Source organism: Desmodus rotundus, chromosome 7, assembly GCF_022682495.2.
Source record: "Desmodus rotundus isolate HL8 chromosome 7, HLdesRot8A.1, whole genome shotgun sequence".
Lineage (NCBI taxonomy): Eukaryota > Metazoa > Chordata > Mammalia > Chiroptera > Phyllostomidae > Desmodus > Desmodus rotundus.
In genome coordinates this window covers 51,658,342-51,671,644 of record NC_071393.1, presented here as the reverse complement: position 1 = coordinate 51,671,644, position 13,303 = coordinate 51,658,342, and the positions used below count along the sequence as shown (strand labels likewise).

The 13,303-nt window shown below is 37.2% G+C and overlaps 1 protein-coding gene across 2 annotated transcripts in view; it reads left to right on the top strand.

The window, feature by feature from the left end:
• Nucleotides 1–285: 285 nt before the first annotated feature.
• BRMS1L (BRMS1 like transcriptional repressor) overlaps nt 286–13,303 on the top strand; it is a 30,254-nt gene continuing 17,236 nt past the window's right edge. Inside the window, exons 1-4 of one of the 2 annotated variants that reach the window (XM_045188035.2) lie at nt 286–617; nt 3,881–3,971; nt 8,029–8,156; nt 9,997–10,076. In XM_045188035.2, the coding sequence (XP_045043970.1) occupies nt 476–617; nt 3,881–3,971; nt 8,029–8,156; nt 9,997–10,076 (441 nt within the window). In that variant the 5' untranslated portion in view covers nt 286–475. The remainder of the gene's footprint in view (nt 618–3,880; nt 3,972–8,028; nt 8,157–9,996; nt 10,077–13,303) is intronic. The other variant, XM_024551305.3, reaches the window with a different exon arrangement.

Sequence of the window (13,303 nt, the reverse complement as noted above, 5' to 3'; positions counted from 1 at the left end):
ACTACTTGGCGGGAAAAGAATAAATACAGACTAAATTCGCACAATCTGTTTCTGTTTAGTTTATAAACTGCGATCGACTCTGTCAGCTTTCGCGCCTTGTGGGACTTGAAGTCCAGAGGGAAGAAGTGATCAAGGCTATTGAAGCTTGGCAGCCCGCAGCCCCTGCAGGTCTGAGCTGTAAGGACTACAACTCCCGAAAGACACCGTAAGGCCGCGCCGTAATTACGGGCAACCAACCGTACCTGAGCAGGGCAAGCCCCGCCCCCCGGCTCGGGTACGGCCTCTACCAATGGCAGAGCTCCCAGTGCAGAGCCTCTGGGTTAGGTTGTGAGGCTCCGGCTGGAGCCGGGGAGGAGCCGAGGGGTTCAGAAAGGGCTCGGCCGCTGGGAGTGTCGGGGCGTTAGGCGCGCCCTACATTGAAGCGGCAGTGGCCGGGCTGGGCGCCGGGAGTGGGAAGCGACGGCGCGGCTGGAAAATGCCAGTGCATTCCCGTGGGGATAAGAAGGAGACGAACCATCATGATGAGATGGAGGTGGACTACGCCGAAAACGAGGGGAGCAGCTCGGAGGACGAGGACACGGAGAGCTCGTCGGTGTCCGAGGATGGGGACAGCTCAGGTGTGCAACCTTGTGGGTCTGGAACCGAGTCCTCGTGCCAGGCTGGCTACAGGCCGCTCTCCGCGCGCCGGGCAGCTGCGTCCTGCTGGGAGAGCGGGGCGGGGAGAGGGGAAAGGGGCGGAGACTGGCTCCCGGCCCTCGGCAGCACCCGGACCGTCGCGGGGCGCAGTCTGGCTCCTGGCGGGTCCCAGTTGGCGGGGCCGGGCGGGGCTGGATGCGTGCCTGGGCTTGCCTAGCCCAGGCTGCCGCGCAGTCCTGCTGGCCATCGGACCCGCCTTGGAACCTCGGGGTAGTACCCCGGGCTATCCACGGAAGTGGGGAATGCCCCGCAGCTTGTCTGGGACACTCTGGAAATAGCTTCTCTTCCCAAACCACAGACCTCTTTCCTTGTTTTTCACTTTTGCAACCCTTGTCAACGTAGGTGCACTGTCGGGGCTGAGTTTAGATTTTATTTAGATTTTAGAGCTTAGATTTTATACCAGACCTTGGCTGGCTTAGAATTTGTTAACCTCAGCGCCAAAGTCAACCTGTCAGCGCTTTACACCAATCAGTGCTTTTGCAGCGGAGCTCACTTAGGAGCTGTCCTGTTTACAGCATCTCTCTGAAGTTTTCAAGACTGAGAAGGGCCCAACATCAAGGGTCATTTGAGAATCTTCTTCTGCGAGTAGATTGGCTGATTTTTGGCAGCTTTGAGATTCTCCACATCTTTTTTCCCTGCATTCCTTTCTAACGTTGGGCCATTTCAAGTGATGTTTTGTTTGTGGTGGGGGCCGTGGGGTTATGGGGGGAGCAGATTAACACTACAAGTCAATTTTGCAAATTTTTAGGAATGGTTATTAAAAATTAAAAAAGTAGAATTTGTGATTAGCTGGATTCTTTTCCTTTTCAGCATATGATGAGGATAAGACCGACATATTCTTTTTCTTGGACTGATTTTGGCCGTGTAAAGCAAGGATTGATGACAAGTCGATGACAGTGTGTTATCACCCTGACACTCTTCTAAAGCAAAAGGTTTCCCTTTCAAAGCAAATCTCTATGGGAGTATGTAATTTCAATCAATATATTAGCCATCCAAAAAACAAGTATTTATGAATACTTCCTTGTGCAGCATTGGGCACAACTCAGTGTGAAGTGTAAATAAATAGGATATGATCTCAGTTAAAAAGCTGTCATAAGTCACCACTTGATTAATTGCCAAATGATGCTATAAGGCACAGGACATCTTTTCAAAATGGGCTTGTCAGTAAAGGCTGGTTGAAGAAGGTGGAATCACCTTAATTATCTTGAAGAATGGGTAGAATTTGGATTGGGGTGGTAATGGCCAGGTGTTTCTGTAGGGGGAGATTGTAAGAAAAAGTGCAAAGGCCAGAGCTTTTTCAAAAGGCCAAGGCTTATTCATAAGAGTGAGAAAACCAGTTTGGTTGGGAGAAGGATTTGAGCTAGAAAATGAAAATAAAAATATAAATGCAAAAGACTTTTTTTTCAAAGCACAAAACAGGATTGATGAATGCAAAGAAACTGTGATAGGCTGAGCAAAAGAGTAAAAGATTTGAGATGAAGATAGAAAATAAGAGTATTTCAGACATGCTGCGCTTGAAACGATGGTGGTATATTTAAGTTAGCTTGCCTACCTGACAGGTGGAAATGTGGCGTTGGAACCTGCTTGGGATGGGAAGCATGATTTGGACATCATCGGGCAAGCCATGAAAGTAGGTGAAATTTCAAAAGTGAGGAGTACAGAGAAAGAACATCTAGTCTGTATGTGAATACATTTCCTAGGTCTGTAAAACATTTTATTTTCAAGTGTGCTTTGTATTTTTTGATGGGAGTTAGGATCTCTCAAAGTGACATCCATTGGATAAAATTCCCCCTCTCTAATTTTTATGTTAACTGTTGTGATTTTTCACTGGGTTTTATTCCATCCCAGAAAATAACGAAAAACTTAATTTGTGAAGAATATAATAATAATTTGAACTGTAAGTCAGACTTTTTAAGTGCAAAGAAATTGTAAAAATAAATTTTGCAGTTTTACTATGTGTAAAAGCCTCTCTTTTCGACTGTTGGTCTTGCATGTTCAACTTCCATAGTTTTATTCTTAAACCTTGGTACTGAGCAGGTCTTAAGGCACAGAAAAAATTCTACTATCCAGAAATATTGGGGAGTGAGTCATCTTGAGGGACCAAGTTTTAAATAGCTGAGCAGTGAGCTATTAAAAGCCAGACATAATTTAAATGTTTTAGAAAAGTTAAAAAAGAATTATATACTCCCTTGCTATATGGAAATAATGGAACATAATTTAACTCTTTCTCATGGTTTGATCTTTATCTGAGGAATATCAAGATGCAGATAATTTTCTACAGACTGATGGTTGCCAGAGCGGGGGCGTTGGAGGACTGAGTAAAAAAGGTGGAGGAATTAAGAAGTATTGGTAGTTAGAATATAGTCATGGGGATGTAAAGCACAGCGTAGGGAACATAGGCAGTAATATTGTAATAACTATGTATGGCGCCGGGTAGGTACTGGAAACATTGGGGGAACATTGTATAAAGTATATGATTGTCTCACCACTACGTTGGACACCTGAAACTAATATAAAAAACATTAAATGTTAAAAAAAATCATCTAGACTAATTTTACACTTTAGTTATTTTGATGTGTTTCCATTGATGTGATTAGAAATAGAAGATATGGAATATAGGACAGACTTGGTAATTAACAGTTGCTTTCTTAAAATGTTTGCTTGTTTTTCTCATTTTCCTCCTCCTCACTGACTGACAGTAATTTGGGGAGGGGGAACAATGGGAATAAAAGAATAGGAGGTGAAGATACCCTGCGGTTAACAGTAAGATCAGCCATGTGAGCAGTTCTGAAAGATTTCAAAAGTGTTTTTGAGAAATATTAACCTTTAAGGAACATAATCATTCTGGGGCTTAAGTTCTGGTTGGGTTTGTGGAAAATAAACCAAAAGTGGGTTAATTACAGTCAGAGCTTAATGTCCTCTTTAAAACGATTTAAAAATGAGTAAGAAAAGAAGGTGTAGAGACTGCTGTAGTTTTAACTCTCATCTGTATTTTAGGTTAAAACCTATACTGAAAATTATTTTGGATAGATGTTTATTTTCTCTTATGGCATGATATAGGCACGGCACATCTAACTTCATATTACAGTTTTTTCCCTTTTTTCTTCCCTATTTGAATTAACATTCAGATATATTTGGAACATAAAACTCATTTTATTTTTGATATTTCCCTTTTTATTAACAGAAATGGATGATGAAGACTGTGAAAGAAGAAGAATGGAATGTTTAGATGAAATGTCCAATCTTGAAAAACAGTTTACGGATCTCAAGGATCAGTAAGTAGTGACTGTAGGAGGTCAATGTCACTGAATTGCAACCATGTTGCGTGTATACTAAGAGAAATACTCTGAACTGTTTTCTTCTTTGTATGTTATGGGACTGATTGATCTGAAAGAGGCTTCCTCTATTGTTCACTTGTTTAAGACCTTATTAACTAAATTGAAGGTTTTGAGGCAGGTTTGGGGGCGATATAATAAGATTTCAATGTGGATGTTGTTCATTAAAATGTTTTCCCTGGGTTGTTGCACACTTGAGTCTAGTCTGCTTCATTCATTCCTTTACTAAATAGTTGAATAAAGGTAGTAGCATTTAAATTTGAGAAAAAGGGAGAATACTTCCCAAAGACGCTGAGTGTTTTTTGTACATTCAGTACATGTTTTTACATGCATTATTTAGTTTGCTTCTTGCAGCAACTCTGTAAGGTTGGGGGATAGTTTTAGCTGTTTTACCTGTGAGAAAATTGATGCTCAGAGAGGCTGATTTGCCCACATAGTTCATCAGAGAGTGATAGATTAAGCCAGGCTTTCTGCCTCCTGGTGATAAGATATTCCTTCCACTAAGACACATTACTTTGGAGGTCATGCAGGGGAGTAGAAGGAGCACAGGCTCCATATCTAGGCTTTCTGAACAGATTAAAACAATGTAATAATAGCTTCTTTATTATGAATGAGCAATGTATAAAATTCTTAGCCACTTGCTTGGCATGCAGTGGATGCTTATTAGATACTTCCCTCCACACTCCCTCTCCCCCTTTATAATGCCAGAGCTCTTATGTAAAGTCGGCAACATGAGAATAGGCAGCGGTGATGAGAGAACAAAATAGATGCTGATACAGATTTTTAAAAAAATCTTAAAGGTTTTCTCATTTTCCTCCTCCTCACTGACTGACAGTAATTTGGAGAGAGGGAACAATAGGAGTAAAAGAATAGGAGATGAAGACATTCCGAGGTTAACAATGAGATCAGCCATGGCTGATCTTTGGAATTTGCTGGACGGTCATGGGGCATAGCTGTGTATTAGGAATTATAAATGAGAGAAACTTTGGAGAGTATCGATATCTTCCATGGGTGAAGTCTCTTCAGTGTGTGATTTCTTCATAATTTTGCTACTTTTTTTTCCCCACCACTTACCTAGAGAAGCCCAAAGAAGAGATGAAAACCCATTTCCTACCTGCAGTTGCCAGACTAAAATGGGACAGATTTGTGTACTGTATGAAACCTGCTGTTTGTGCCATTTCTGGCCTTGACTTTCATTGGTGGTAGAGATGGATGGAGAGAGAACGTCCATGCTGGTGTAACATGTTGATATAAGCAGTTCAAACCCATCCAAAGTTTAAAATTTTGGCTTTAAAAAACGTAGTATCATTTTCTTACTTTAAAGAGTTACATTATTAGTTTTAAATTAAAATGAATTTAGATCCCCAAAGAATCCATTCTTTGGGAAACATGAAGAGTTCATCCAGATCATTCTGGAAAAGAGGAAGCAAATTTATATTTTTCTATTTAGCCTAAGTAATCCGCAAATGAGTAATTCTCACACACTTAATTAAGATATCCTTATTAAGCTTTTTAGGTTTATTTAATGGTTATCCAAGAAGTGAAAATTACTGTAAAGCTCTGGTATAATATATTACATAGGAAAATTTTGCAGCTAGTCAGACATTAAGCCTAATCTTGTTCATCTTGGGGTTGTCAGTTGCCTTGATTTTTGCTTTCTCGTGAGTTGCCATGACCACCAGCCAGCTACTCCGGCCAGCTTCGTTTGGCTCTGAAAGTGTTAAAAGTAGACCCATTACCACTATTTAATAGGATTCTTTCTCAAGGAATTGGTATCCAGAAATATGTTACAGAAAAAAATTAATCTTTGCACCTGGTTTATATTTATCTTTTTTTTTTTTTTTTTTGTCTTGCCCTAGTTGCCTTGTTTGTTATTTTTATCCTGCGGATCTCTGCAAGCTGCCTCAAATCCTCTTTAGAAGAGGTGGAAAATAAACTGATATGATAATAATAATGACAGTAATAACGTAATATAATTATTCTGCTTCTCCTGTTCTGGCACCACAGGGCATAATAGTACTCCTTTCATAAGGCAGAAAATTCACCATTTGCAGTTTGTTTAGAGGTGGAAGGTGAGTTCTACCTCCTTAAAAGGATAGAGGAACTCATACCACCCCAGTTGCCATTCATTTCAATGGTCAGTGTCCAACAAACATTAAGTATATATTCTGACCGGTACTGTTGCTGAGGGACTCATGCTCCATGACGTTGATGAGTTTACATTTGAATTCCACTATTGTAGAAATTATACAGGTTTTGAGAAATCTATTCTTTTAAAAGGGTAGTTAGTTGAATATTGTTAATTCACATATCCTCTTCATTTAAGATGCTGTTCACCTATTTAGGATGACTTACCAATGTTTTGTGTAAGTTTGGTGTTTTTAGGTATATTCATCCTTTGTATCACATTTTATCATTTTGCCTATAATTGTACAGTAAGTCATTACTCAATTGTATCGATAAGTTCTTTGACTTTAAGCAAAATGACATATAACAAAACCAGTTTTATCATGGGCTAATTGATATAACCAAGAGTTAAGTTTCTGTGGTACCTCATGAATGTTACAACAAAATGACATTGAACGAAACTGTTATTTGAGGACCTGCGGTATTTATAACTTCAAAAAGTAGAAGTATTATATTATACTTTTTTGACTTTACACATTTGTTTATCATTGTATTTTGAGTTTAGAAAAATTTAACCCAGACAAGATAATGTATTATTTTGGCAGTTAACTCAGATTATTTTTCTCCCTTTTATTTTTTTAAAGAATATTTATTGTGTTAACACACAAACTTGCTTTATTCCTTCAGAGTCATTATATAAACCTCTATGCTAATTATAATACTCAATTACAGAAAATATTGATTATCTTAATTGTATTGCTTTATGTTTTCAAGAGGAAAAAGCAGAATTTTATATGAAAACCAGGTACCGTATTTTCAAAAGCCTACTGCTAGTTATGCTAACACCTACAAGCTTAATCAGTGGTTTCTTTTGGAAGTTACCACATGCCATCCTTGTGATGTATTATGACATATTCCTCACCTATGAAAAAAATAATAAATGGCAAAAAAAGAATTTACAAAGTGGTCTTAAATTGTTAATCTGCTTTGAAATTTTTAGGGTGTCTTTAAAATGCTGCAAAATGAGGATTAAAAGCGCCTTTCATAAAGAATGACAATGTAAATGTTTTCCTGTTAAAAATTGAGTTCTGTCCTGCATCATTATTGCCAGAAAGAAATCTTGAGCTGTCTCACATACTCCGTCTTTGGTAATCAGGCTAAAGGTGTTGGTATACTAGTTGGCAAATTAGAATATTCGTACGCAGACTCAAACACAGTGACAGGAATCCCCGTCCCATTTTCCTTCCCCATCCGTGGGACTGTTCATTTTGTTACAGCGTCTTCAGTTGCGATCCAGATGAACTGGGTTATGCCGAGTCACAAGTTCTATAGTTTTTCTATTTTTTGTAGTATTGTTGGTTTTACCTTCATCACTCTACTTCCTTTTTATTGTTTTTTAAAATCAAGTAGGCTAAATATTGTACCACTGACTCCTTTTCAGCAAACGTGGAGAGAAAGCAGGGGATTGTTTCTTTTGACAACTAGTAATGTCTCTAAGTTCAAAATGATTTCTTTGTTTCTTTTAAACTCAATGCTTAAACCACCTTTTCTCTTCTAATCAATTTATTGTTATGCAGTTAAACCCAGAAATCTAGGGTGCCAAAAAGTAGTTATTTCAGTTGTGTTTTATTGCATTGTGAGTTGACTGTTAAGGAGTGATATATCTAAAAAGCAGTAGAAAAATATTTATTTTGTGACTAAGTACATAAGGTCAAATAATGTATTGAGTTTTTAACTTAAGATCAAGTCAAAAATACATTTGGTAGGTTATTCAAATATGATTATGAGGAAGAGATAATGATTAGATACAGTAAATTGTTACCCTTTGTTCAGCTTTTAAAATTAATATCTTAATTTTTGCTTTGTTAAGACTTTATAAAGAACGATTAAGTCAGGTGGATGCAAAACTACAAGAAGTCATAGCTGGAAAAGCACCAGAATATTTGGAACCGCTCGCAACTTTACAAGAAAATATGCAAATTCGTACAAAGGTAGCAGGTAGGAAAGTGAAACATCTTTTTCATATAGTAAGTAGAATATGAACTTTTCATAGATTTAAAAGGTATTTGTCGAGGGAGCATTTGTTATTAATTGGAATTAAAAATATATTTACACTGACCAGAGTGTTTCACTGTCAGTCAGCCCATAGTTATTGATCAAATACCTCTTGCTTCTCTCTGCTGCTGTGGGGGATCCGAAAAAACCGAAAGCCTTAACGTTGCTCAGAGTGCTGCTGAGAAAATGCTTCCGCACGTGAAACAATTAGGAGCCACGATAGTTTCATTAAGAGATATTGTTGCTGTCACAGTTTAATTTCCTATTAGATAAATTATGGTTCAATTTAAATACTCTTAGTAGTTTTTGCCTGCCAGGGTGATAAAGATATTTTTATTTATAAAATTAAAAAGTATTTCATTAACATACAAAAAAACAGGGAATTAGCCATCAACTCGATAATTTAATGATAATTTTTAATTTTGATAAGATTGTTTACTCATTTGCGGCTATGAATAAATGAAAATATACTATATTATATTTGTATGATTAAAATACGCCCTTTTGTTTGTAACTGGAATCCAACCTCAGCATTGTGTCCTTGCAGTCACAACAAGGGATATATCCATTGAAAGATCATTCGTTTTTTTGTAGTCAAAACAGTTTCGATGAATGAAGATGCTGATTGTTTTCTTTTGTTGGACACAAATTGATCCATGTACTTGTTATACCACAGGCGCTGTTGATAATAGTTTCTTTTTGTTACTAAACTCAACCCAAATTTTATTCTTAAGTGCTTAATATTAAATAGGTAGATGATGTGATAATCATCTTCTTGCTGTCTTTGCATATTGGTTTAGCACACCCTTACAACTAAACGTGTCTGTCATTTTCCTTGACATTCTGAAAGAACTAAGTGAGACTTACTGGATGTTTAGGAAATACTACTTGAGTCAATTACTCAGTTTTCTACTCCGTGGCCTTCCCTTTTGACTGTATGAAGAATAGTGTGTATGAATGTGTTGCTAACGGCATCGTTCCAGATATCTGTCTCTTGCCTTTACTCTGCGAGAAAGACATTCTCGGGACAACTGTGGCGTAGAGTGGAGCACGTACATGTAGAGCTCTCTGCCATTTTTGTGATGGCGTATTTGCATGCCCATGTCGCCTTGGCACCTCCTAGTTAAACTCTCTTGAACATCCGTCCTACAGGTGAAGCCTGGTCAGGAGCCCTCAAACCATACAGGTTTTGTTCTGTCAGTTTATACATTTAATCCTCTTGGAAGCTTTGGACCCTGCTGTTCACTCTGTTCTTCAGAAGATTGGCTACGTTCCCAGTTGGGTGCACGAGCAAGTGGGTTCAGCTCCCACCTACCTCGTCTCCATCTTCCAAACTGGACTCTAAAAATAAATAATAGTTTAAAAATTGTGGTTTTGATGGCTACGAAGTCCAGTTGTTTGAGTATGTATGATTAATAAAACCAGAGTTTATGGGCTCTCTTTCTATTATGAGTCCTCAGAGATTGTTTTTCATAGGAAAAGTTTTATTTTCATTTTGCTCCTTCCCTATCAAACATTTAGGAGTATTCGTTAGAAGAATGCAATAAGGACTAAAATTTGCTGTATAGTTTCTTTTGAGCTCTTAAACTCTTAGTTCTCTAGTTTTCTATGATACATGCTTAACTGAACCTGTTTATTTTTAGATTTTAAAGATAAAGTTAGAATCACTGGTCAATTTCTTCTTAATTCATCTTATAAAATCCAGTTAGGACAATTCCTGTAGGGAAGCGATAATGAAATTATTCGTTGCTAACATAATCAGAATAATTGTGTTTGGTTGCAGGAATCTATAGAGAGCTCTGCTTAGAATCTGTAAAGAACAAATATGAATGTGAAATTCAAGCTTCTCGCCAGCATTGTGAGGTACTATTATTTTGCCTAACTTTTAAGCTAATTTCATTTCTTCAAGCCTTTTCTGAGTGCAGAAGTTAAAAAAGTAAATAAAATAAGTTAAAACAAAATTAAATACTTTATCACTTGTGTGAATTTTTTGTCTTTTTAAGTACAGTTGTACTGGAAGCTGTATTGGAAATAAGACGCAAAGAAAGGACCATAGAAAAGAACTAAGTGAGATAATTTTAGAAGGTTTGCAGCTGTTACCTGAAAACGACTTTGTAATGATTATGTCTCTGGCATCACTAAAAGTATTAGTATAATTAATTAGTGTAATATGCAAACTAAGACTAAAATATGCATTTCCAGTAGTGCAGTTATAATGTTGGACTATGTTATCAATTTCTGATTCTTCAATTATATTTCCATGTCTTTGGGCATAATTCTCTCTTTATCACAAAAATAGATGCATATGTCTATATGTTCTGTTTATTTTGAATAACATTTAGAAAAGAATGCTGCCCTGTCCGGGTTGCTCTGTTGGTTAGAGCATCATCCCAATGCCAAGGTTGAGGGTTCGATCTCCAGTCAGGGCACATACAAGAAGCAGCCAATGAGTGCATAAATAAGTGGAACAACAAATCGATGTTTCTCTCTCTCTCTTCCCCTCACCCTTTCCCCTCTTCCTCTCTCTCTGTAAAAATCAATAAATAAAAATTAAAAAATAAAATAAACCTGTTTTTGATGTTTACTGGCTGCTTGAGTTTTCTTTCCTAGGAAGTGCCTGTTCATGTATTTTGCCTTTAGTTTGGGCTGCTAGTTGTTCCCTCATTGACCGTAGAGGGAACAGTGCTGTGTTCTGCACAGCAGTGTCTTGCTGGTTATATGTTTCGCAAATATTTTTATCCAGGCAGTGGGATGTCTGTTCACTCTTTTGAAGACTTGAACAAAATTTTTACATTTTAATGTAGTTGAAGTTATCATCTTTCCTTTATGATACGTGCTTTGTCTTCCCTGCTTTGAGGTAAAAAGATGTATCTTCCTTTGAAAGTTGAAAATTTGCTTTTTAACATTTAGATCGATAAACTGCCTTTAATTACTTTTTGTGAGTGATACAATGTATGGATCTAATTTTATTTTTTTGCACATGGATAGGTAATGTCAATACTCTTATATACCCCATTGTTTCCTCATTAATCAGCAAATTCTAACTCTTTTTTTTTTTTATATCAAATGTCCATATATGTGATGGCTGGTTTCTAGCTTTTTTCATTTGTTCCATTGATCCGTTTGTTTACTTTTGCACCAGTATCACAATTTCTGTTTTACAGGTTTCTGTCTAGTAAGTCTCAGTAATTCAATAACCTGGTAATTTTAACCTTGTTCTTTTTCTTCTCACAATTGTTTTTTTTTTTTTTTTTAATTTATTTTAAGCACTTTTAAAACACATTTTATTTATTTATTTTTAGAGAGAAGGAAAGAGAGGGAGAAAGAGAGGGAGAGAAACATCAATGTGTGGGTGCCTCTCATGTGCCCCCTACTGGGGACCTGGCCTGCAACCCAGGCATGTGCCCTGACTGGGAATCAAACCAGCGACCCTTTGGTTCACAGCCCAGCACTCAATACACTGAGCCACACCAGCCAGGTGTCACAATTGTTATAGTTAAAAAAGTTTGTTGTTTAGTAACATCTTTTTAAAAATTGCTTATTTCTGCTGCTGTAATTTTGTATATTGACAAGTAATTTTGTGTCTTGATATTGTATCCAACCTTATTTACCTCTTTTCTTAATTCTAATAATTGCATTACAGATTTTTAGATTTTTCCATGTGGACTATGTCGTTTATGAATAATGACATAGTTTATTTCTTCCGATCTGATCGTCCCATTACTTGTTTTTCTTGTCTTACTGACACTGATAGGATCGCCAGCACAGCATGGAATGGGACTAGTGAAAGCAGATCATTGTGTGTTCTTGATTTTAAGGGAATGCTTCTGGTAGTTTTTCAGTAATTATACTTACTGTTAGATTTTGGGAAATACTCTTTTTATCAAGTTAAGGAAATTCACTCATATTTCTTGTTTTCTAAGAATTCTTACTGTGAGTAATTGTTAGATTTTATTAAATGCGTTGTTTGAATCTGTTGTATTAGTCGTGGTATTTTGCTCTTAATATATTAAGGTGGTGGCCTACATTATTAATGAATTTTTTTCTTTTTTTTAAAGATTTTATTTATTTTTTAGAGAGGGAAAGGGAGGGAGATAGAGGGAAAGAAACATCGATGTAGGAGAGATAGGAGAGAAACATCGATCAGTTGCCTCTCGCATACCCCCATCTGGGGACCTGGCCCACTACCCAGGCATACGCCTTGACCGGGAATTGAACTGGAGACCTTTCGCTTTACAGGCTGGTGCTCCATCCACTGAGCCACGCCAGCCAAGGCTATTAATGGATTTTCTAATGTTAAACCATCCTTGGATTCCTGGAATTATTGTTTTTCTTGTGCATTACAGAGTCATTTGCTGTTTTATTTAGAAATTTTATGTCTATGTTTACAAGTGGGATTTAATTTTTAATTCTCACACTGCCTTTAATTTGATTTCAAGATTTGTAAAGTAAGTTAGGAATAGTCCATATTTTTCTCTTCCATAGAAGTATATGTTTAAGAACACAGTTATCAATTTCATGAGTGTTTAATATACCTTGTCTTTATTATATATATATATTTAACAGTGTCATAGAAAAATTGAAAGAAAGTACAAAAAAACTTTTTGTGAATACAAGAATGAGTTCGCAACATGATGCCCCACCACCCCTGAATACTGTAACACACACTCCAGACAGATGAAGGGGATATTCTCTTATATAAACACACTACAATCATCAAAACCAGGAGACGTAAACTGATACGTTGGTATCGTCCAATCCTCAGGCTCATTTAAGTTGTAGCAGTTGTCCCAGTAGCACCATTCATACCAGCAAGATTCAGCTGAGAATGACATATTGTCTTCGTCATTGCTTTTAGTTGTTAGGTCTTTTCAGTCTCCTTCACTGTGGAACAATACCTCAGTCTTTCCTTGACGTTTGTGATATTTCCATTTTTGAAAATTTTAGGCTAGTTATTTTGTAGAATGTTACTCAATTTTAAGTTGCTCTGCTATTTCACGAATGGAGCTGGAGAGCATTATGCTGAGTGAAGTAATAATCCCTGCTGTGAAAGACAAATACCATGTGATCTCACCTATAAGTGGAACCTA